Genomic DNA, 25117 nt, shown 5'->3' with positions numbered 1-25117 from the left:
AAAGACAACGGGGTTAGGCCCGGACACCACTAGGTGTTGCACAACGAGCAAACAGAACGAAACACAGCCCACGGGGTTAGACCGGGAAACCACTAGCTGTTTATAAGCTTGTGTTTCAAACCAATAGTTTTCTGATTAACAAAAAAAAAAAAAGTAAAGACACCGGGATATCACATTCTCTAGTCTACTAGGGCTGATTGTGGCGGTAGTGTGACTGTGGATGCAGAGCGGTAGTGTGACTGTGGATACAGAGCGGTAGTGTGACTGTTGGATGCAGAGCGGTAGTGTGACTGTTGGATGCAGAGCGGTAGTGTGACTGTGGATGCAGAGTGGTAGTGTGACTGTGGATGCAGAGCGGTAGTGTGACTGTGGATGCAGAGCGGTAGTGTGACTGTGGATGCAGAGCGGTAGTGTGACTGTGGATGCAGAGCGGTAGTGTGACTGTGGATGCAGAGCGGTAGTGTGACTGTGGATGCAGAGCGGTAGTGTGACTGTGGATGCAGAGCGGTAGTGTGACTGTGGATGCAGAGCGGTAGTGTGACTGTGGATGCAGAGCGGTAGTGTGACTGTGGATACAGAGCGGTAGTGTGACTGTGGATGCAGAGCGGTAGTGTGACTGTGGATGCAGAGTGGTAGTGTGACTGTGGATGCAGAGAGTGGTAGTGTGACTGTGGATACAGAGCGGTAATGTGACTTTGGATACAGAGTGATAGTGTGACTGTGGATGCAGAGCGGTAGTGTGACTGTGGATGCAGAGTGATAGTGTGACTGTGGATGCAGAGCGGTAGTATGACTGTGGATGCAGAGCGGTAGTGTGACTGTGGATACAGAGCGGTAGTGTGACTGTGGATACAGAGCGGTAGGTAGTATGCCTGGTATAAGATTGTCATATCATAATATAGGTTAGTTTAATTCAACACTACACCAGGATGCTAAACAATACAGCACAATAACATACAGGTTAGCGGTCCAAATGGTGTGTGTGTGTGTGTGTGTGTGTGTGTGTGTGTGTGTGTGTGTGTGTGTGTGTGTGTGTGTGTGTGTGTGCATGCACACGTGTGAGGAAGTGAGTGGGAGTGTATTTGAGGAAGTGAGTGAATGAGAGTGTGTTTGAGGAAGTGAGTGAGTGGGAGTGTGTTTGAGGAAGTGAGTGAGTGGGAGTGTGTTTGAGGAAGTGAGTGAATGAGAGTGTGTTTGAGGAAGTGAGTGAATGAGAGTGTGTTTGAGGAAGTGAGTGAATGAGAGTGTGTTTGAGGAAGTGAGTGAATGAGAGTGTGTTTGAGGAAGTGAGTGAATGAGAGTGTGTTTGAGGAAGTGAGTGAATGAGAGTGTGTTTGAGGAAGTGAGTGAGTGAGAGTGTGTTTGAGGAAGTGAGCGAGTGAGAGTGTGTTTGAGGAAGTGAGTGAGTGAGAGTGTGTTTGAGGAAGTGAGTGAGTGAGAGTGTGTTTGAGGAAGTGAGTGAATGGGAGTCTAGGACAAAAAAGGCTTCTCAACAGTTTTTACCCCCAAGCCAATAGACTCCTAAACAGGTAATCAAATGGCTACCTGGACTATTTGCATTGTGTGTCTCCCCAACCCCTCTTTTTACGCTGCTGTTACTCTCTGTTTATCATATATGCATAGTCATTTTAACTATACATTCATGTACATACTACCTCAATTGGGCCGACCAACCAGTGCTCCCGAACATTGGCTAACCGGGCTATCTGCATTGTGTCCCACCCACCACCACCCCGTCTTTTACGCTACTGCTACTCTCTGTTCATCATATATGCATAGTCACTTTAACCATATCTGCATACTACCTCAATCAGCCTGACTAACCGGTGTCTGTATGTAGCCTCGCTACTGTATATAGCCTGTTTCAGGAAGTGAGTGTGTTTCAGGAAGTGAGTGGGAGTGTGTTTTCAGGAAGTGAGTGGGAGTGTGTTTCAGGAAGTGAGTGGGAGTGTGTTTCAGGAAGTGAGTGGGAGTGTTTTTGAGGAAGTGAGTGGGAGTGTTTTTGAGGAAGTGAGTGGGAGTGTTTTTGAGGAAGTGAGTGGGAGTGTTTTTGAGGAAGTGAGTAGGAGTGTTTTTAAGGAAGTGAGTGTACCTGAGGCTTAGTTTCTGCAGGGCTCCCAGGACATTCTCTCTGCTCACAGAGTCCTTCTCCTCTGTCCTTAGAGACTCAATGAGCAGCCTCAACAAAGACGGGACCTGGGACAGGTACACACGACCTGGAACACAACATACACACACACACAACACAACCAGGGGTCACCACCATCGTCCGAGGATTATAGCCTGGAATCCATGCTTCAAAATCACCATTTGCTTCATGATGAAATCCCTGAGCAGTTTCCTTCCTCTCCGGCAACTGAGTTAGGAAGGACGCCTGTATATCTCCACCTGTTGTATTCGGCGTATGTGACAAATAACATTTGACTTAATTTGATATTTGTAGTGACTGGGTGTACACATCTATCAATCGGTGCCGTTTAAAAAAATGTATTAAAAAACAATTCCAGGGGGTGGATCCGCTTTAATATTGCAGATAGATTGTTGCTTCCATCAATGTAATTGTCTGCATCATTTCCAATCCTCCATATATTTTTGTGGTAAATATATATATATATATATATATATATATATTTTTGTGGTAAATAATATATATATATATATATATATATATATATATATATATATATATATATATATATATATATATATATATATATATATATATCTATATACACACACACACATACCCATATACATACATATAAATGAATATAAATATATACAAATATATACACACATTTATAAATACATAAGTACACACACACACACACACACACAGTTGAAGTCGGAAGTTTACACACACTAAGGTATGACTAATCAAAACTCGTTTTTCAACCACTCCACAAATTTCTTGTAACAAACTATAGTTTTGGCAAGTCGGTTAGGACATCTACTTTGTGCACGACACAAGTCATTTTTCCAACAATTGATTACAGACAGATTATTTCACTTATAATTCACTGTATCACAATTCCAGTGGGTCAGAAGTTTACACACACTAAGTTGACTGTGCCTTTAAAAATATACACACACACATATATATACATATATATATATAAACATATACATATATATAAACATATACATATATAAACATATACATATATATAAACATATACATATATATATATATATATATATATATAAACATATACATATACATATATATATATATATATAAATAAACATATACATATATATATATATATATATGTATATATATATATATATAAACACATATATATATATATACATATACATATACATATACATATATATATATATATACACACTTTAAAAAAAAGAATATACCTTTATTATTCCCTGCAAACCCTACCATTCCTCCCCCAACTGGAGTAAACTAATAAACAATAACACTCAGGCTTCAGCTTCACCTTCAGGTTATACATACTATACACATTTTACAGACACAATCTATTTTACAATAGTTATATTTTGTTTGTTTTTAGTCCTTCCTCTATTTCTGATGTCCGTCCAGTTTGATTTCTATTTGTAACTGTGCTATTTCACAACATTTCTGAACCAATATACATTGTACAGACACCCGTATGTTTTACATTGGTTATCTTGTTATTAGTCCCTCCCTTCAGCTCTATTCAACCCCTCCCATCTTGCTCTTCACACCATCTATCTAATTGGTGCCCTTCTTTACGAGATGTTGAAAAACCATAATAGCCATAATCTTGCTATAACAAAGAGATTGAATACTTATTGACACAAGACATTTCAGCTTTTCATTTCTAGTTAATTGCAACAACAAAAAAATTCTACAAACAAAATTCCACTTTGACATTATGGGGCATTTAGATCAGTGTCTTTAGATCAGTGTCTTTAGATCAGTGTCTTTAGATCAGTGTCTTTAGATCAGTGTCTTTAGATCAGTGTCTTTAGATCAGTGTCTTTAGATCAATGTCTTTAGATCAGTGTCTTTAGATCAATGTCTTTAGATCAGTGTCTTTAGATCATTGTCTTTAGATCAGTGTCTTTAGATCAGTGTCTTTAGATCAGTGTCTTTAGATCAGTGTCTTTAGATCAGTGTCTTTAGATCAGTGTCTTTAGATCAGTGTCTTTAGATCAGTGTCTTTAGATCAGTGTCTTTAGATCATTGTCTTTAGATCAGTGTCTTTAGATCAGTGTCTTTAGATCAGTGTCTTTAGATCAGTGTCTTTAGATCAGTGTCTTTAGATCAGTGTCTTTAGATCAGTGTCTTTAGATCAGTGTCTTTAGATCAATGACACAAAATCTGAATTTAATCCATTTTAAATTCATGCTGTTTTTTTTAATTTTGAAAAAGTCAAGGGGTGTGAATACTTTCTGAATGCACTGTATACTACAACACATTAAATAACATATGACTTACCCTCTGCGAGGGATGCGAAAGCATTGATGAGACGAGCCATGTACTGCCTGACCATCTCGTTCTTCGACCTCATCAAGAGGAGCACAGGTTTCTGCAAAACATATTCCAACGCAGATTTTTTTTCATGGGAAAGCCACTGGGAGATTCGGTATAATGGACAAAGGACAATGGATGGTGAACTGTTTCACATGCAAGTTACTGTACATAGTCTAACATCTATTGTTTCCCATAGGCAATTTGGAAAAACACTACTGTGGGGTTGTATCTGGTTGGCAAAAGAGAACCATCGTGCTCTCCCAGAAGCTTGGCTGGTGTGTTTTTTTATCCATTATTTTACCAGGTAAGTTGACTGAGAACACGTTCTCATTTACAGCAATGACCTGGGGAATAGTTACAGGGGAGAGGAGGGGGGATGAATGAGCCAATTGTAAACTGTAATCAATGAAGACACGTTGAAACTTTCAAAGTCAAATCATTTCTCAAAAACTTTTCCATTCAAATGTGGACTACGAGCCAAAGTCTCAAGCCAGCCACCGCACAAAACTACCCTCATCACATGACATTGGAGCAGGCCAGGGGAGAACCACCTCCCCCTTCTCATTGAAGCAATGGAAGTTCAAGGTCAACCGCGGTACTGCAGACATTGTTGACAGAAAAAAGGATCACCCATTATAGCAATTCGAAAAATTGCAAACTTTCTAGTAAATTTTTTAAATATATTTTTTAAAAATAGAATCATTCTAAGACAATAATGGTACCAATAAACAAGAGGCTACTCTGACAAACTGAGATCAATCTGACCTTCAATTCAAACAAACAATAGCTCAGGCCAAATGAAGTGACAGATTGTATATTGCCTCCTAATATTGTACATATAAACATATATACATACAATACCAGTCAAATGTTTGGACACACCGACTCATTCAAGGATGTTTCTTTATTTGTACTATTTTCTAAATTGTAGAATAATAGCAAAGATATCAAAACTATGAAATAACACATATGGAATTATTTAGTAATGAAAAATGTGTTAAACAAATCAAAATATATTTGAGATTCTTCAAAGTAGCCACCCTTTGCTTTGATGACAGCTTTGCACATTCTTGGCATTTTCTCAACCAGCTTCATGAGGAAGTCACCTGGAATGCATTTTAATTAACAGGTGTGCCTTGTTAAAAGTATATTTCTTGAATTTCTTTCCTTCTTAATGAATTTGAACCAATCAGTTGTGTTGCGACAAGGTAGGGTTCAAGTACATATTATGGCAAGAACAGCTCAAATAAGCAAAGAAAAATAACAATCCATCATTACTTTAAGACATGAAGGTTAGTCAATAGGGAAAATGTCAAGAACTTTGAAAGTTTCTTCAAGTGCAGTCTCAAAAACCATCAAGCGCTGTGATGAAACTGGCTCTCATGAGGACCGCCACAGGAAAGGAAGACCCGGAGTTTCCTAAATTCATTACAGTTAACTGCACCTGATTGCAACCCAAATAAATGTTTCACAGAGTTCAAGTAACAGACACATCTCAACATCAACTGTTCAGAAGAGACTATGTGAATCAGGCCTTTATGGTCGAATTGCTGCAAAGAAACCACAACTAAAGGACACTAATATGAAGAAGAGACTTGCTTGGGCCAAGAAAAACAAGCAATCGACATTAGACCGGTGGAAATCTGTCCTTTGGTCTGATGAGTCCAAATTTGACATTTTTGGTTCTAACTGCTTTGTGAAACGCAGAGGAGGTGAACAGATGATCTCTGCATGTGTGGTTCCCACCATGAAGCATGGAGGAGGAGGTGTGATGGTCTGGGGGTGCTTTGCTGGTGACACTGTCAGTGATTTATTTAGAATTCAAGGCACACTTAACCATCATGTCTACCACAGCATTCTGCAGCGATACGCCATCCCATCTGGTGGGCGCTAAGTGGGACAAACATTTGTTTTTCAACAGGACAATGACCGAAAACACACCTCCAGGCTGTGTAAGGGCTTTTTGACCAAGAGGGAGAGTGATGGAGTGCTGGGCAAACCATCTTCTAACGAACCAGTGAATCGTAGGACCAATGAAACAGGGGCCCTCCTTCCCTAGTGTGGTAATTCTAGAAGCCAGGAGGAAAAACGGAACTACTGGCACTGAATCGGAGGTTGAGGCTGTTTCGTAAAAAGTTAAAATAATGAGATGAAGATATCATGTTTACTGAAGACAGTGAGATGTTCAATTGATTGTCTTTCTTACCAGGAGGGAGGGAGGGAGAGAGAGAGAAGAGAGAGAGAGAGAGAGAGAGAGAGAGAGAGACAGAGAGACAGAGAGAGAGATAGAGAGAGAGAGACAAAGAGAGAGAGAGAGAGACAAAGAGAGAGAGAGAGAGAGAGAGAGACATTTTAAACCGGCACATTACTACTGTCAAATTAAATGTGGTATCTAGCCTACTTGAGAGAGGCTGGTGAACTTTGGCCTTACCAAAAAGAGTTCATGACCTACCACCATTTCCAATATGAAATCATCCCAACATTTAGAACCTGTGAAAGCCTGTGAGTAGTATCTTTAGCCATTCAAGAGATCCATTAAATGAAACAAAAAGGCCTAATTCAGATTCTTCTCTTTGAAGAGTGCACTTAGCAATGCTTCACACCCTTAAGGGGGAAGTGAACGAGTGCCCACTTTGGGGAGGAGAGAATCGTGACAAAGCCCCTATGGTTCTGTTAGATAATATGTCTAATGGTTACCTCATGGTTGTACCAGATGCCACCCTGTAAGTGCCGAGCTGAAGTTTTCCCATAGGTACAGATCTAGGATCAGTTTCTCCATCTAACATTCACCATTATTGGGGAAAATGCTAAACTGACCCAAGATCAGTGTCAAGTGGCAATTTAACCCAACAACACCCTGCCTGTTTTAATTATATTTTTATTTCACCTTTATTTAACCAGGTAGACCAGTTGAGAACAAGTTCTCATTTACAACTGTGATCTGTCCAAGATAAAGCAAAGCAGTGCGACAAAAACAACAACACAGAGTTACACATGAACAAATGTACAGTCAATAACACAATAAAAAAGAAAAATAGAAAAATCTATGTACAGTGTGTGCAAATGTAGACGAGTAGGGAGGTAAGGCAATAAACAGGCCATGGAGGTTAAAATAATTACAATTTAGCATTAACACTGTGGTGATGGATGTGCAGATGATGTTGTGCAAGTAGAGATACTGGGGTGCAAAAGAGCAAGAGGGTAAGTAATAATATGGGGATGAGGTAGTCTGGTGTGCTATTTACAGATGGGCTGTGTACAGGTATAGTGATCGGTAAGCTGCTCTGACAGCTGATGCTTAAAATTAGAGGGGGAGATATAAGACTAATGCTTCAGTGATTTTTGTAATTCGTTCCAATCATTGGCAGCAGAAAACTGGAAGGAAAGGCAGCCAAAGTAAGAATTGGCTTTGGGGATGACCAGTGAAATATACCTGCTGGAGCACATGCTACGGGTGGGTGCTGCTATGTTGACCAGCGAGATGAGATAAGGCAGGGTTTTACCTAGCAAAGACTTATAGATGACCTGGAGCCAGTGGGTTTGGCAACGAATATGAAGCGATGGCCAGCCAACGAGAGCATACAAATCAAATCAAATTTTATTTGTCACATACACATGGTTAGCAGATGTTAATGCGAGTGTAGCGAAATGCTACAGGTCGCAGTGGTGGGTAGTATATGGGGCGTTGGTGACAAAACGGATGGCACTGTGATAGACTACATCCAGTTTGCGTGTTGGGGCCTATTTTGTAAATGACATTGCCGAAGTCAAGGATCGGTAGGATAGTCAGTTTTACGAGGGTATGTTTGGCGGCATGAGTGGAGGCTTTTGTGCTGGTCAAGGGCAGTTAAATCTGGGGTGAACCAAGGACTATATCTGTTCTTAGTTCTAAATTTTTTTGAACGGGGCATGTTTATTTACATTTTGAAGAGCAACCAGGCATCCTCTACTGACGGGATGAGGTCAATATCCTTCCACAATACCTGTGCCAGGTCAATTAGAAAGGCCTGCTCGCCGAAGTGTTTTAGGGAGCGTTTGACAGTGATGAGGGATGGTTGTTTGACCAATGACCCAGTACTCTCGCAGGCAATGAGGCAGTGATCTCTGAGATCCTAGTTGAAGACAGCAGAGGTGTATTTAGAGGGCAGGTTGGTCAGGATGATATCTAAGAGGGTGCCCATGGTTACAGATTTAGGGTTGTACCTGGTAGGTTCCTTGATGATTTGTGTGAGATTAAGGGCATCTAGCTAAGATTGTAGAACGTCCGGGATGTTAAGCATGTCCCAGTTTAGGTAACCTAACAGTACAAACTCTGAAGATAGGTGGGGGGCGATCAATTCACATATGGTGTCCAGGGCATAACTGGGGGCCGAGGGGGGTCTATAACAAGCGGCAACAGTGAGAGACTTGCTTCTGGAAAGGTGGATTTTTTTTTTTTTTTTTTTTTTTTAGTATGCGGGCTAACTCCGTCCCCTTTGGCAGTCCTATCTTGTAGGAAAATTGTATAGTTAGGGATGGAAATTTCAGGATTTTTGGTGGCCTTCCTAAACCAGGTTTCAGACAAGGCTAGGACATCCAGGTTGGCGGACTGTGCTAAAGCAGTGAATAAAACAAACTTAGGGAGAAGGCTTCTAATGTTAACCCACCTGTCTGGTGCTGTGGCAATCCAGGAGGTCGTTGCTGACGTAGGCCTGCAGTACCGTGTCCCTCTGCTCACCTTGGAGAGAACGGGTCAGTCTCTGGGGATAGGAGAACACACAAGGTGATGACACAGACAGGCAGACAGACTGGCAAACAGACAGATAGACAGGCAGGTAGGCAGACAGACCAGCAGACAGGCACAGAGACCTAGAGACACAGAGACACAGAGACAGAGAGTCATCGATGCACAGAGACAGATAGGCACAGAGAGAGAGAGAGAAACACAGAGTGAAAGGGAGACACAGAGAAAGAGAGGCGGAGAGACACAAAGACACAGAGACAGATATACATAGAGACATAGACAGATAGAGACAATGAGACAGAGACACAGAGACAGATATACACAGAAACAGATGCATAGAGACATAGAAACATAGACAGAGACACATGGAGACAGAGACAGAGACAGCGACATAGACACAGAGAGACAGACACAGAGACATAGAGACAGAGACAAAGAGACAGAGACATTGAGACAGAGACACATAGAGACAGAGACATAGAGACAGATAGAGACAGAGCAGTAGCAGTAGGCCTAGGCATATCCAGGCTGTCTGACTGACCCAGCACAGGGCCTGGAGCAGCAGGGCCTTGAGTCTGTCTGATCCCCCCAGCAAGTCTCTCTTCAGCTTGTCATAGTCCAGAGAGGGCAGCAGTGGCACCTCCTTAGGCCTCCTGTATAGGGGAGATGGTGGGTGTTTTTCACAAACTATCTGCTGTAGTTTGTATTTATTTTGGATTCCCATTAGTTCCTGCCAAGGCAGCAGCTACTCTTCCTGGACCTGCTTGTCAAACATCTCACTACAAAATCATGGGCATTAATATGGAGTTGGTCCCCACTTTGCTACTATAACAGCCTCCACTCTTCTGGGAAGGCTTTCCACTAGATGTTGGAAAATTGCTGTGGGGACTTGCTTCCATTCAGCCACAATAGCATTAGTGACTTCGGACACTGATGTTGGGTGATTGGTTAGGTGGTTAGGCCATGGCTCGCAGTCTGCGTTCCAATTCATCACAAAGGTGTTCGATGGGGTTGAGGTCAGGGCTTTGTGCAGGCCAGACAAGTTCTTCGAAACAGACCTCGACAAACCATTTCTGTGTGAACCTTGATTTTTGCACGAGGGCATTGTCATGCTGAAACAGGAAACAACCTTTCCCAAACTGTTGTCACAACGTTGGAAACACAGCCCCAGACCATTATTCCTCCTCCACCAAACTTTACAGTTGTCACTATTTATGCGGGCAGGTAGCATTCTCCTCACATCCGCCAAACCCAGATTTGTTTGTCGGACTGCAAGATGGTGAAGAGTCATTCATCACTCCAGAGAACTCATTTCCACTGTTCTTGAGTCCAATGGCGGCGAGCTTTACACCACTCCAGCCGACGCTTGGCATTGCGCACGGTGATCTTAGGCTTGTGTGTGACTGCTTGGCCATGGAAACCTATTTCATTAAGCTCCCGATGAACAATTATTGGTGCTGATGTTGCTTCCAGAGGCAGTTTGGAATTCGGTAGTGAGTGTTGCAACCGAGGACAGACAATTTTCTACGCGCTTCAGCACTTGGCGGTCCCGTTCTGTGAGCGTGTGCGGCCTACCACTTCGCGGCTGAGCCGTTGTTGCTCCTAGACATATCCACTTCACAATAACAGCACTTACAGTTGACCGGGGCAGCTCTAGCAGGGCAGAAATTTGACGAACTGACTTGTTGGAAAGATGTCATCCTATGACGATGCCACGTTGAAAGTCACTGTGCTCTTCAGTAAGGCCATTCTACTGCCAATGATTGCATGGTGGTGTGCTCAATTTTATACACCTGTCAGCAACGGGTGTGGCTGAAATAGCCCAGAATCGACTAATTCGAAGGGGTGTCCACATACTTTTGTATATATAGTGTATCTACAACACCAAATCCATATGTATACAGTATGTTATCGTGCATGTGTGTATGTGTGTGTCTGTGCCTGTGTGTGTGTCTCTTCACAGTCCCTGCTGTTTCATAAGGTGTATTTTTATCTGTTTTTAAATCTGATTCTACTTCTTGCATCCGTTACTTGATGTGGAATAGAGTTCCATGTCTCTATGTAGTAATGTTGCCCCTCCCATAGTCTGTCCTGGACTTGGGGACTGTGAAGAGACCTCTGGTGTCATGTCTTGTGGGGGTATGTATGGGTGTCTGAGCTGTGTGCCAGTAGTTCAAACAGACACCTCGGTGCATTCAACATGTCAATCCCTCTCACAAAAACAAGTAGTGATGAAGTCAACAATCTCTCCTCTACTTTGAGCCAGGAGAGATTGACATGCATATCTCCGTGTACATCTAAGGTCCGGCCGTGCTGCCTCGTTCAGGAAAAATAGTAATTTTCCTTAGCCCCTCTTTGTGGAACCTAGTCCACAGTAGTCCAGGTGAGACAAATCTAGGGCTTGTAGGACCTGCCAGTTCACTGTGATGGTAAATCCCAGGTCATAGTAAACTAAGGACAGTTCACTGTGATGGTAAATCCCAGGTGATAGTAAACTAAGGACAGTTCACTGTGATGATAAATCCCAGGTGATAGTAAACTAAGGACAGTTCACTGTGATGGTAAATCCCAGGTCATAGTAAACTAAGGACAGTTCACTGTGATGATAAATCCCAGGTGATAGTAAACTAAGGACAGTTCACTGTGATGGTAAATCCCAGGTCATAGTAAACTAAGGACAGTTCACTGTGATGATAAATCCCAGGTGATAGTAAACTAAGGACAGTTCACTGTGATGGTAAATCCCAGGTGATAGTAAACTAAGGACAGTTCACTGTGATGGTAAATCAGTTCATGTCTTATGGAATTAAATATACCAGTGAGCCCATATTAAACTAAGAAGTTTATCTAAAGCGATGTAATGTAATGTAATCTAAGGCAAGGTCATGTAATCTAAGGTAATGTTTTATTTTTTTATTTTACCTTTATTTAACTAGGCAAGTCAGTTAAGAACAAATTCTTATTTTCAATGACGGCATAGGAACAGTGGGTTGACGGTCTAGGAACAGATTTTTACCTTGTCAACTCGGGGATTCGATCTTGCAATCTTCCGGTTACTAGTCCAACGCTCTAACCACTAGGCTAACCTGCCTCCCCCAATGTAATATAAGGTAATGTAATCTAAGGTAATGTAATGTAGTCTAAGGTAATGTAGTCTAAGGTAAGGTAATGTAGTCTAAGGTAATGCAAAGTAATCTAAGGCAATGCAATGTAAAGTAATGTAATCTAAGGTAAAGTAATCTAAGGCAATGTAAAGTAATGTAATCTAAGGTAAAGTAATCTAAGGCAATGTAAAGTAATGTAATCTAAGGTAATGTAATCTAAGGCAATGTAAAGTAATGTAATCTAAGGTAAAGTAATCTAAGGCAATGTAAAGTAATGTAATCTAAGGTAATGTAAAGTAATGTAATCTAAGGTAATGTAAAGTAATGTAATCTAAGGTAATGTAATCTAAGGCAATGTAAAGTAATGTAATCTAAGGTAAAGTAATCTAAGGCAATGTAAAGTAATGTAATCTAAGGTAATGTAATCTAAGGTAATGTAAAGTAATGTAATCTAAGGTAATGTAAAGTAATGTAATCTAAGGTAATGTAATGGGACTCCTGCACACTGTGTGCCATTTTTAACATTTATTAAGTGCTTTTTTTCAATATGACATTTTCCCCCAGCAGGTTCCACAGAACAACTCAATGAGGGGACTTACTGAGGTACAATAGACGCTCGTAGCAATGAGGAAGCCTGGGAGAGAGAAAGACAAATTGTAGTATTAGAGCAAATTGTAGTATTTTAACATTTCACCCACAACACCATCCCAGTGACACTGAGATTACTGACATATTTAGAGTCACTTGTTTTGTGTTTTTAATTGATCATTTTTTGACATAGAAAAGATGCCAAAACATAGGGGTTTGTCCGTATCCAGCAGAAGAGGTATGTTCTTGCTCAGCTGTCTCCATACTTACCCAAGTTTCCCTCGTCCTCCTAAAACAATGGTGGTTAAGTTAGGTTAACTAATGTGCTAACGGACGGGCAGGGGTTCATGCGTGTGCAGGTTATGGGTTTTGTCACATGCACAATCCCTGGGCGTAACCTACGGCAACAGTGCCCATGCAATGAGTGACAGGGACACTGTCCAATCCAATGAGCAAGGAGGAACAACAAAGGGGCGAGGTGTTAGTAGTGAGCAGCAACCAATTCCTTTCGTGTTTCAAGAATTGCTGCACCTGTCCTATAGGCCTGGTATTGTAAGAGAGCTGTGGACGGAAACAGACCTAAAGCTAAGGCTTCGGCTGAGGTTTCAAAGTACTAATTAGTGTGTTTCCAACTGAAATCCAACCTCAAAACTGGATGATCAGCTTGAGGAAAAGGTCAGTGAGGTGACCCATATCATTTCTGCCGTTGGTGTAGCTAGAACGTGATTGGGAGAAAGACTTGTCTTGGATTCTACTTTCCAAAAAAATGTCTGTTCCCATAAATGCATGAAGGGCTGGCAGGTGTTTATGTCATGTTCAGCCTGTGACATTTGACAGAGGATTTACTGTGACCAGTCTCCTACAGCAACTTCCACCAGAGAGGACATTGAGATATAGGAATGTTAAGGAGATTAGCCTTTCCCATGAATTCGCCTCTGTTAGTTTAATTGCCCCAAAACCCGAACTGAAAAAGGACGACAGGAACTTTAGGCCAGAACATGCAATGTGGTTACTTAGAATGGGACAGGAGTATTTTCAAAAAAAGGCAAGAAGACTATCAATTTTCGTCGATATTCCTCTTCCTTTTGGCCTTGTACAGCCTATTAAAATGGAGGTCATTGACTGACGAAAGGTTCTTGTTTTTAAAATAAAAAAACAATGTTTAAATGGTATATCTAAAATAATATTGCAGACAGTGGAATTAAATTCCCACACACAGATTGCAGAAACAGTTCATGTATCTATCTTTAATGTCGTATCTCTTTGTTATGCCTAATGGAGAAGACCCATAATAAGCCATTGTTGCACTTACTATTTGACAAGTAGGTTTAATATGTGCATCCTAATATAATTCAAGGTATTTGGGTGGACTGTCTGAGTTTTAGTTTCTCCCCATTAGGCAGGTAGACACAGTGAAATCTTTTGAGAGCCATCTATATTAAATGGGAGAAGACTACGATAATTACACCGCAATTATGGTGTTGCATTCCAATGGAGAACAAAGTCATTCTCTGTGTGGCTGTGGAAGAGGTTGACCCTAACTGGAAATCAACAATAGCTTAAAAACGTAAGTTCCAGTTGAAGGCTATTATGCAATTCTCTGCTTTTTTAATTTCCTTTTTTAAATATATAATTTTTTTTAATAGTTCAGACGTTTTTCTGCTACTTTTCCCTATCTGGTTTTGCACTCCTGCATGGGAAAAGTGCTTAAAATAAGAAGTGAACTGGTATCATCATTCTTCTTTAATTCTCATAGGTCAGTTGGGACCAATGTTCCCTCTAAGCTGCGGCACAGCAGAAATATCAGCCCATGGAGAGAAGCAAGAAATGAAACCTCACTCAACTTTCCAGAGTTTTCCCCTGTTAGTTAACACTATCAATTCTCTTTACAGTGGCAATTGTGATCGAACCAATACAATATTAGCCACTTTCAATGCAACACACCAAGACAAAACGAACTATGCAAAAGATTTTGTAGAAGGCAGAACGCTTCAGAGTAGGATTCTACGGCATTGACACACTTGACTCAGCCCGCACTCTATACTCTACACAGACCGGTGTGGCATAACAAACCAGACCTGCAGTAGGCCTATATGCAAATAGACAATTTTCATATATGGATCTGTACCATTCACTTTGAACTGGACTGTGTTTACAGCATGAGTGGTTGTGGGTAGACGCGCTTGTTTCGAGATCAAAACTGAGAGCTGCATGTATCCATCCACGTGTGTACATTTTGTTAATGTCCTTTGCTAGTTAGTGAGTTATTAGCTCAGTTATAGATCATTTGTAGTCAGCAATAGGGGAGTGATTGCTTCCTACAAGAGCACAAAACGACATCTTTGAAAAGCGAGTCAGGTAAATATATATATATTTTGTCTTAAAAGGGGCAGTGTTGTATTTTGAAACAGGCTTGAATAAACTAAGTAGCCAATAGGCAGAAGGTAGCATAATGTGTCTTTCTCTGTAATAATGGTATGGGAATAATGATGCATTTTATTTTGTAAAGTGGTTTCTTGCATCAAACAACACAACAACATTCAGTCACCTCCTTGTCTGAAGGACAAGTGCATAAACACGTTCATGTCAACTACATGTGTTTGTTTTTAAAGTCTAATGGAATGTAGGCCTACATTGAACACCACACATTGGCTGCTACTGTAGGCTGAGTGATAGAACAGTTATTTCCATGTTAAAATATTATGGGATGCATTTTCTCCATTTTTTCTGATGGTAGACCACTCTGGTAGGCCCTACATTATGATCAAATAGCCACAGTAGCCTACCTGGCCACAGTTAAAACTGTAACTTAAAGCAGGTACAGCCTCAGTGTTCACAGTAAACCTGTAACTTAAAGCAGGTACAGTCTCAGTGTTCACAGTAAAACTGTAACTTAAAGCAGGTACAACCTCAGTATTCACAGTAAAACTGTAACTTAAAGCAGGTACAGCCTCAGTGTTCACAGTAAAACTGTAACAGCAGGTACAGCCTCAGTGTTCACAGTAAACCTGTAACTTAAAGCAGGTACAGTCTCAGTGTTCACAGTAAAACTGTAACTTAAAGCAGGTACAACCTCAGTATTCACAGTAAAACTGTAACTTAAAGCAGGTACAGCCTCAGTATTCACAGTAAAACTGTAACTTAAAGCAGGTACAGCCTCAGTATTCACAGTAAACACACACTGGAATGTTTGGGAATTTTACAGCAGACCTGAAATTTGCTCAGTGCCGAATTATTTTTGAGGGAACATTATGTTGGGACTTGTATAAAAAGAAACAGAGAGGGCTGAGATCGATGTTGTCATACGTACAAGTGGCAAATTACCTTCCTGCCGGTATAGCCAACAGAGAGATGAGATGATGGCAATCTATGGACGGGGAACAAGTGGATGCTTAATGAAGTCGCTGGCTAAAACCACAGAGGTATTTCACCAAACAAGCTGCATCCTCGCCAGACAAAAAGGGACCCATTCTTACGCGAAACAAGGACAAACATCCCATTAAACGAATCTAATGAGAAGTAGAGAAAAAACACTGGAATACTGGGTCAATACAAGGAGCCATGTAAAGGTATAGGGGAGAGGAAGAGAGGTGGAGAGGTGGAGAGAGGGAGAGATAGACCGACAAGGCAAGGTGCGAGCAAGACGGGAGAACGGGGGGGGGGGGGATGACAGCACAAAATGGATGAAAACTTCAGTAAAACTTACATATCCGTCATCATAAGGACTCATAGAGTAATATCCCTTCGTGGACAGACAATCACACAGAAACATACACACACACACACACACACACACACACACACACACACACACACAAAGAAAAGAAAAGAAGCAGTTGAATTGAAGAAGTCAAAAAACACACAAGCTAACAGATACACTAAACTAGGCCAGTTCAAACCAAAATGAAGAAGCACATCAGGGATGTGGTCAGGACAACATTGAACGTGAGGAAACGGATCTATTGGATTGGATGTACTGTATAGGTCCATTTCAATGATATGAGAGTAGAGGGTATCATCAGAACACATCAGCCAGACCACCAAACATAGAACAAACTAGTTTTTTTTTTTTGTTCCTTCTTTCAGAAACACAACAATTGCCTAGTGGACCTCGGCGAACACATACACATGTGATGTACCCTATGTATGTCGTGCAGATACGTACAGTACACTACCACGCAGGCACCCACGTTGACAAGTGGAGTGACAGAGCCTTTGGCTGGAGTGGGTACAGTACATTTTGGTGCCGAGTCAACGGAATGAGTCATTCTGTTAAAACCTCCCAATGACATGGCACTTTCGTATCAACCTTCTGCATCAGTACAGCATACTACATAACGTTACAGTATATCGTATCAACCTTCTGCATCAGTACAGCATACTACATAACGTTACAGTATATTACGTAAAGGACGTTATCATCTCGCTCAGATTTTAGATTCAAGCTGTGGGGTGTGCTTGTGCGTGTTCTGTTTTTGGGGGGTGACGTCCTTGAGAAACTCGGAATAAGTCTCAGACTGAGGAGTGCTGCTATATTAACAGCAAACTGTTGTGAAAACGTAACAACAAAGTCAGGTTTATGCACTGGAAATACAGTATTATATAATTGGGTTCTAACTTTCCTACTTGGTTAACCTTTAGTCCTACCAACGTGAGGCTAAAGAAATATAATGTTTTGCTACATAATGCTATGTCAAGTGTAAAATAATAAAAATAAAAAATAAATCTAATTTTATTGGTCATCATACACGTGCTTAGCAGATGTTATTGCGGGTGTAGAGAAATGCATTAGAAAGTAATTCGCTCAGGAGAAAGTGGAGAGGCTATACTGTAGAAAGTACACTACCTTTCCCCATAAAATGTTTCTTCTTCTACTAAAAACGGCTCTACAGTGCTCATGGGAAATGGAGTGTTTCCTCATCAGTGAAGGGCGGTGTGTGTTGTCACTCACAGTGCCAGGCCTGGTGAAGTCGATGCTCTGCGCCGCACTCTGCCTCAGCTGGCTACTGAAGAGACGCACACACATACTCTGGAGGTATTCTGGGGAGATCTGCAAAAACACAACAGCATCAGAACATCCCAACTGAGCTCTGAGAGGAGGGAGGGAGGGAGAGAGAGGAAGGGGGAGGGAGGGAGGGAGAGGAAGAGGGAGGGAGGGAGAGGGAGAGAGGAAGGGGGAGAGAGGAAGGGGGAGGGAGGAAGGGGGAGAGAGGAAGGGGGAGAGAGGAAGGGGGAGAGAGGAAGGGGGAGGGAGGAAGGGGGAGGGAGAGAGGAAGGGGGAGGGAGAGAGGAACGGGGAGGGAGAGAGGAAGGGGGAGGGAGGAAGGGGGAGGGAGGGAGGGAGGAGGGAGGAAGAGGGAGGGAGGGAGGGAGGGAGGGGGAGGGAGAGAGGAAGGGGGAGGGAGGAAGAGGGAGGAAGGAAGGGGGAGGAAGGGCTTGCTATTTTTGTGTATGTTGTGAGTGTAGCCTAAAATCAGTCATCACGATGTAAAATGGTGCTATTATACTGTTTGCGTGTGTGTGTGTGTGTGTGTGTGTGTGTGTGTGTGTGTTTGGTTTTATTATCCTTGTGGGGACCAAAGACCTCACAAGGATAGTAAAACAAGGAAAATTCAGACAAATGGGGACATTTCGCCAGTCCCAACAAGGAAAAAGGCTATTTTAGGGTTTGTGGTTAGGGGTTATGGAAAATATAATTTTGAATGGGAATCAATTGTTTGGTCCCAACAAGGATTGTAAAACAAGGAAAACTCGGACAAGTGGGGACATTTCGCCAGTCCCTCAACACGGTGGCTCATCAGGTGTGCGTGCTTAGTCCCCTTCTGTACTCCCTGTTCACCCACGACTCCAACACCATCATTAAGTTTGCTGATGACACAACGATGGTTGGCCGTATCACTAGCGACGACGAGACAACCTTTAGGGAGGAGGTCAGTGTGACCTGGCAGTGGGGTGCCAGGACAACAACTCCTCCCTCAACGTAAGCAAGACAAAGGAGCTGATCGTGGACTAAATCACTAAGGAATCATGTGTGTTGCGTGATGCCTGTTTCAAAGGGATTGTTGTATCTGTAGCCTGGGTAACAGTCTGTCGGTGCTATCATGCCACTCATTGTCATGCTAAACAGGCAAACAAACTGGGATTCGCCCCCCCCCCCCCCCCCCCTCAAGTTGAAATCGAATCCAAGGTGATTTTTTGCATACACAGATTTTCAGACGTTATCACAGGTGTAACTAAATGCTTGTGTTTCTATTCTAACTCCAACAGTGAGTGCAGTAATATCTAGCAATACAATAATACACACATAATCCCAAAAAGTACAAAACAAGATATTAAGAAATATCAGAACGAGCAATGTCAGCGTCCGTAATATATATATATATAAATATATACACACAGAGTGTACAAAACATTAGGAACACCTGCTCTGTCCATGACATAGACTGACCAGGTGAATCCAGGTGAATCCAGGTGAATCCAGGTGAAAGCTATGATCCCTTAATTGATGTCACATGTTAAATTCACTTCAAATCAGTATAGATGAAAGGGGAGGAGACGGGTTAAAGAAGGATTTTTAAGCAACTCAATATTAGGAAGGTGTTCTTAACGTTTTGTACACTCAGTGTATACATGGTGTGTATGAACAGTATATGAATAGAAAAGGTGTGTACAGCAGTAGTTAAATAGGATGAGCCATGACTAGAATACAGTATAAAGTGGGTAAAACAGTATGTAAACATTGTTGACAGATCTGGGACCAGGCTAATATAACTTGTACATGTTAGGCCCTACCATTTTCCCACTGACTGTAGCCTCCAGAGAGTCCACCAGCTCGGCAGTGACTCCTATCAGGTTGTGGTGATCGGCCTGCATCTTATTGAACCTCCTCATGTAGCTGCTGGTCCTCTTCTCTGCTTCGGCCAGCTGCAGCTGCAGCTGCTGTATGGTGTCTGTAAACACATTTAGAACACACACACACACACACACACACAAACAAACACAAAAATAGAATCAAAACAGTCACACACACATAAGCACACAAACATCTAGCAATTATTTAAGTCCCATAGCAGTAGAATGACCAGAATGGGAATCACCATTCAAGTCAATGAGGCCATGATGAATGGACTGGAGGCCATGAAGCACAGCAGCAAGTCAGTAATAACCTACGTCTGTGATAGCTAATCAATAACCAGAAGAATACCTCAATCACCTTGTTAACCAGACAGTTAATAAGCTAGCTAGCTAGTTCAGTGAGCTAGCTAACACTGTATAAACCATCGGGGGAAAACAAAATGGTTGACTATAGTAAAGTATTCTATATTCTATATAATATACATCTATATTTAGTAAGCACACACTTATGTGTATAACTAGGTGTATAACTAGGCTTAGTTTGAACTTTCACATTGCTAGTGCAATCGGCCCAGGGTTCAATTTGTGGTTCATCAACAGTCAATTTTGCTGACATTACAAAAATGTGAATGCAAATTCCATATTACCATGGCAATTCCATCATCAGTTGATAACAATCCAAAATTACCCTGGCAACTGTACTGGCTGACATGCATTTAGGTTACAGTATTAACTCATGCATTTGCAGCACCAGTATGTGTCCGTCATTGGCTCTAACCTTCAATATTGAGATGTGTGTATACCACGTTTACTCAAGGATAAGTCACAACACAAGGAATCATAGTATGTATGATGACTCATGATGCTCATTCAGCACAGTCTACAGTAGGTATTTTGTCAAGTGAAAGAAGTGAAAGAATTCCACATACGCATTTAGACAGTGACAGGTATGAAAGTCTATCTGATGTTAAAAAAAAAAAAAAATAATAATAATATGCTCTTTAGAAAAAGACTGGAGAAGGACAATGATGGAAATAGAATGACAATAGAATGGAAAGCATATATTATATTTCTATGGGTACAATCACCTTTGGTGTTCCTTCCGCCATCCTTCTGCGTAACGCCCACGTCAAAGAAACAATACACGATCGTATTCGGTATCGCTTGCCGTGCGGCAGCAGAGACAACAGTCTATCACATTACTGAGACATTTTCAACATTTGCAAAGGATATACTGCCTCGTTATATCTGACAGGTGTTTGTCTTTGCAAATGAAATGACGGCCGCCTTTCAGTGTTTGTTAAAGGTACGCATCACAAGCAGAAAAAAAAGGTAGAACAGTTTTTTTTAAGGCAACATTGGTTGGTAAACACTACCGGTACTAATGTCCATCAGGCCGGAACAGCGGAGAGGAGGAACTCCCACGCAGACAGTAAACAAGCTTTGTCGTCTTGACAGTTGGGTAAAGGCTGGGCTCCATAAATATTATGATAATATTATAATCCTGAAGGATTTTCACGGGGGGGGGCGGATAAGGTTTAATGACGTGAATGGACGAGAAAGGAAAATCTATACATTGTGTTTTCATATGAAAGCTACAATTGTTCTGATGTCATCGCCTTATGGAATTCTCTCACTTACTTTCCCTTACACCATTATAAGTGTAAGAGGCGGGATCAGATGGTTGTTTTTTGCACTCGAACATAGCCCGGCTTTCACAATATCAAAATCAGCATGATGCTTGGGGAGGTTGCTGGATGGTATACAGTCGAGTGATTACCTGAATCTTAACCGTCACTTTAGTGGCTGAAATTAAAGCTTTTTATTGGAGTCTTGAATACGCTTCGCAGATGAGAGCAAGAGCTAGCTGTATTTGGAGTGGCTTGAATCAGAGAGTCATTCTCAGGTTTTGTTCCCCTCACTTACTGATTTTTTGTTTTGTTTTTTGTCCTTTTCTCTCTCTAGAATACGCTACAGGACTTTCACTTAGCATTCACTGATGCCTCAAACGTTTCTAAGCCATCTCTGTAACTAAGGATGGTAAAAGCATTCTTTGAATACAGAGAACCTTAGGAAACTGGCCAATGGCTACTTGGGCAGAGTGAGAATAGAGCGTTACTACTTGAACAACTGTTGGTTAACACCTCAGTTCCTCTGTTTAGGAGGATCTAAGTACAATGCCCTGATAATGGTCGTTTGAGACTGAAATAAATCGTTGTTGTGCACTGACTGTAAAGACTCTATTCTCAGACTATGAGGAGTCGAAAGTATCGAACGAAAGTTAGTGGTCAATTTTGTCATTTAAAAAAACTGACACAGGCATTTTCCCACCTCTTACGCCAAGGTTGGTCCTTTAGCTGTCTAATATCAGCTCACTTGAGCTGAGGTGGGAGGGTTGGAAATAATGTAGGTATGTCTTTAAAAACAAATTCTTATTTTCAATGACGGCCTAGGAACAGTGGGTTATCTGCCTCGTTCAGGGGCAAAACGACAGATTTGTACCTTGTCAGCTCGGGGATTCGATCTTGCAACTTTTCGGTTACGAGTCTAAAGCAATAACCACTAGGCTACGCTGCCGCCCCAGCGGCAAGGACTGGGAGACTAGGATCAGGATCAGGATCGAGGGAAAGATGAACAGAGCAAAGGACAGAGAGATCCTTGATGAAAACCTTCTCCAGAGCGCTCAGAACTTCAGACTGGGGTGAAGGTTCAGCTTCCAACGGGACAACGACCCTAAGCACACAGCCAAGACAACGCAGGAGTGGCTTCGGTACAAGTCTCTGAATGTTATTGAGTGGCCCAGCCAGAGCTCGGACTTGAACCAAATTGAACATCTCTGGAGAGACATGAAAATAGCTGTGCAGCGACGCTCCCCATCCAACCTGACAGATCATGAGAGGATCTGCAGGGAAGAATGGGAGAAACTCCCCAAATACAGGTGTGCCAAACTTGTAGCGTCCTACCCAAGAAGACTATAATCTGTAATCGCTGCCAAAGGTACTTCAACAAAGTAGTGTATTTAATACATTTGCAACAATTTCTAAAATACTGTTTTTGCTTTTTCATTATGGGGTATTGTATGTAGATTTAATACATTTTAGAATACGGCTGTAAAGTAACAAAATGTGAAAAAGGTCCAGGGGTCTGAATACTTTCCAAATGTACTGTACATTTGCCTGTTTGTTTGTTTACCTTTCACATTCCCCCTTTCTCTTTATATTGGATACTTTTTCCAGCTCTTGTGAAAGCTGTAGCTGTGCGTAAAATCCTCCGTACTCTACGTTGTCTTAGGTCTAATGTTATATGCCCACGGCCACGGGGAGCAATTATGGTGCCTGTAACTGTATTTAGACAGCCTATTTAACACAAGTTGTTGTTTAGTTTTATTTTAATTCGATTTAGGTCTAATCAATAGTGAATTGACAACCATGCTTATTGTTGAATGCTTATTGACCATGTTTGGCTTAGCTCAGACATAAATCATTTTACACTAGGCCTATTTCAGTGTTAATCCTATGTTCATTTTTTAGATAGTTTTTATACTGAAGCCATGCAATTAGCCTACTTAGAACAATGTGGATTGCAAACATGCTCAACATATTTCTGGGATTCTTTTATTTATTTATCCGTTATTTTACCAGGTAAGTTGACTGAGAACATGTTCTCATTTGCAGCAACGACCTGGGGAATAGTTACAGGGTAGAGGAGGGGGATGAATGAGCCAATTGTAAACTGGGGATTATTAGGTGACCATGATGGTTTGAGGGCCACATTGGGAATTTAGCCAGGACACCGATGTTAACACCCCTACTCTTACGATAAGTGACATGGGATCTTTAATGACCTCAGAGAGTCAGGACACCCGTTTAAGGTCCCATCCGAAAGACGGCACCCTACACAGGGCAGTGTCCCCAATCACTGCCCTGGGGAATTGGGATATTTTTTAGACCAGAGGAAAGAGTGCCTCCTACTGGCCCTCCAACACCACTTCCAGCAGCATCTGGTCTCCCATCCAGGAACTGACCAGGACCAACCCTGCTTAGCTTCAGAAGCAAGCCAGCAGTGGTATGCAGGGTCTTGAATGTCGGGACAATCCTTGTACGGTAGGGGAACAAAAAAAATTTAATAGTTGATAAACATGTATTTTGTTGCATTAGTTGTTATTTGCTAGGCCAATTTGTTGCAGGCTCTGTCGTAACCGGCCGCGACCGGGAGGTCCGTGGTGCGACGCACAATTGGCCTAGCGTCGTCCGGGTTAGGGAGGGTTTGGCCGGTAGGGATATCCTTGTCTCATCGCGCACCAGCGACTCCTGTGGCGGGCCGGGCGCAGTGCACACTAACCAATGTAGCCAGGTGCACGGTGTTTCCTCCGACATATTGGTGCAGCTGGCTTCCGGGTTGGATGCGCACTGTGTTAAGAAGCAGTGTGGCTTGGTTGGGTTGTGTATCTGAGGACGCATGACTTTCAAACTTCGTCTCTCCCGAGCCCGTACGGGAGTTGTAGCGATGAGACAAGATAGTAGCTACTAACAATTGGATACCACGAAAAAGGTGTATATAAAAAAATATATATATAAAATAAAGAAAAGTTTGAGGACATTACGAAAACATGAATTCACATTCCCATTCCCAGTTTGGAGATGCCAGCCCTAGCCTATAGGCCTACTGTTTCTAATGTAGATAACACAGCTTCATGGAATCAAAACATTGCATTTTAAAGAGAGAGCATTGCGCCTACTGTTTCTAATGTAGATAACACAGCTTCATGGAATCAAAACATTGCATTTTAAAGAGAGAGCATTGCGCCTACTGTTTCTAATGTAGATAACACAGCTTCATGGAATCAAAACATTGCATTTTAAAGAGAGAGCACTGCGCCTTGATTCCACTGGAATTTTTTTTTAATGCGCCAGAGTTGAACATATTCCCGCTATTTATCCAGACACCAAAAAAAAAAAGCTGAACAGATGAACACATTTTGATTTGCATCGCAATTATGATCCCAATAGTAGGTCTGACTCTACTTCTATGGTAGGCTACTGTTTTTAACAGATAAGGATGACATGGGTTCATGGTAGGCTACTGTTTTTAACAGATATGGATGACATGGGTTCATGGTAGGCTACTGTTTTTAACAGATAAGGATGACATGGGTTCATGGTAGGCTACTGTTTTTAACAGATATGGATGACATGGGTTCATGGTAGGCTACTGTTTTTAACAGATAAGGATGACATGGGTTCATGGTAGGCTACTGTTTTTAACAGATATGATGACATGGGTTCATGGTAGGCTACTGTTTTTAACAGATAAGGATGACATGGGTTCATCGTAGGCTACTGTTTTTAACAGATAAGGATGACATGGGTT

General features: G+C 41.7%; 1 protein-coding gene across 3 annotated transcripts in view; it reads right to left on the bottom strand.

The window, feature by feature from the left end:
* LOC139414845 (lisH domain-containing protein ARMC9) overlaps nucleotides 1-25117 on the bottom strand; it is a 90702-nt gene that overhangs the window by 58137 nt on the left and 7448 nt on the right. For 2 of the 3 annotated variants that reach the window (XM_071162449.1, XM_071162440.1), the window contains exons 7-15: nucleotides 20836-20860; nucleotides 19685-19842; nucleotides 17844-17942; nucleotides 16599-16634; nucleotides 12904-12938; nucleotides 9742-9853; nucleotides 9124-9216; nucleotides 4442-4532; nucleotides 2093-2216 (exon numbers count right to left, since the gene is read on the bottom strand). In XM_071162449.1, the coding sequence (XP_071018550.1) occupies nucleotides 2093-2216; nucleotides 4442-4532; nucleotides 9124-9216; nucleotides 9742-9853; nucleotides 12904-12938; nucleotides 16599-16634; nucleotides 17844-17942; nucleotides 19685-19842; nucleotides 20836-20860 (773 nt within the window). The remainder of the gene's footprint in view (nucleotides 1-2092; nucleotides 2217-4441; nucleotides 4533-9123; nucleotides 9217-9741; nucleotides 9854-12903; nucleotides 12939-16598; nucleotides 16635-17843; nucleotides 17943-19684; nucleotides 19843-20835; nucleotides 20861-25117) is intronic. The other variant, XM_071162441.1, reaches the window with a different exon arrangement.

Source organism: Oncorhynchus clarkii, chromosome 1 (assembly GCF_045791955.1).
Source record: "Oncorhynchus clarkii lewisi isolate Uvic-CL-2024 chromosome 1, UVic_Ocla_1.0, whole genome shotgun sequence".
Lineage (NCBI taxonomy): Eukaryota > Metazoa > Chordata > Actinopteri > Salmoniformes > Salmonidae > Oncorhynchus > Oncorhynchus clarkii.
The sequence above is the reverse complement of the archived record's forward strand: the minus strand, read 5'-3'. Positions and strand labels throughout refer to the sequence as shown.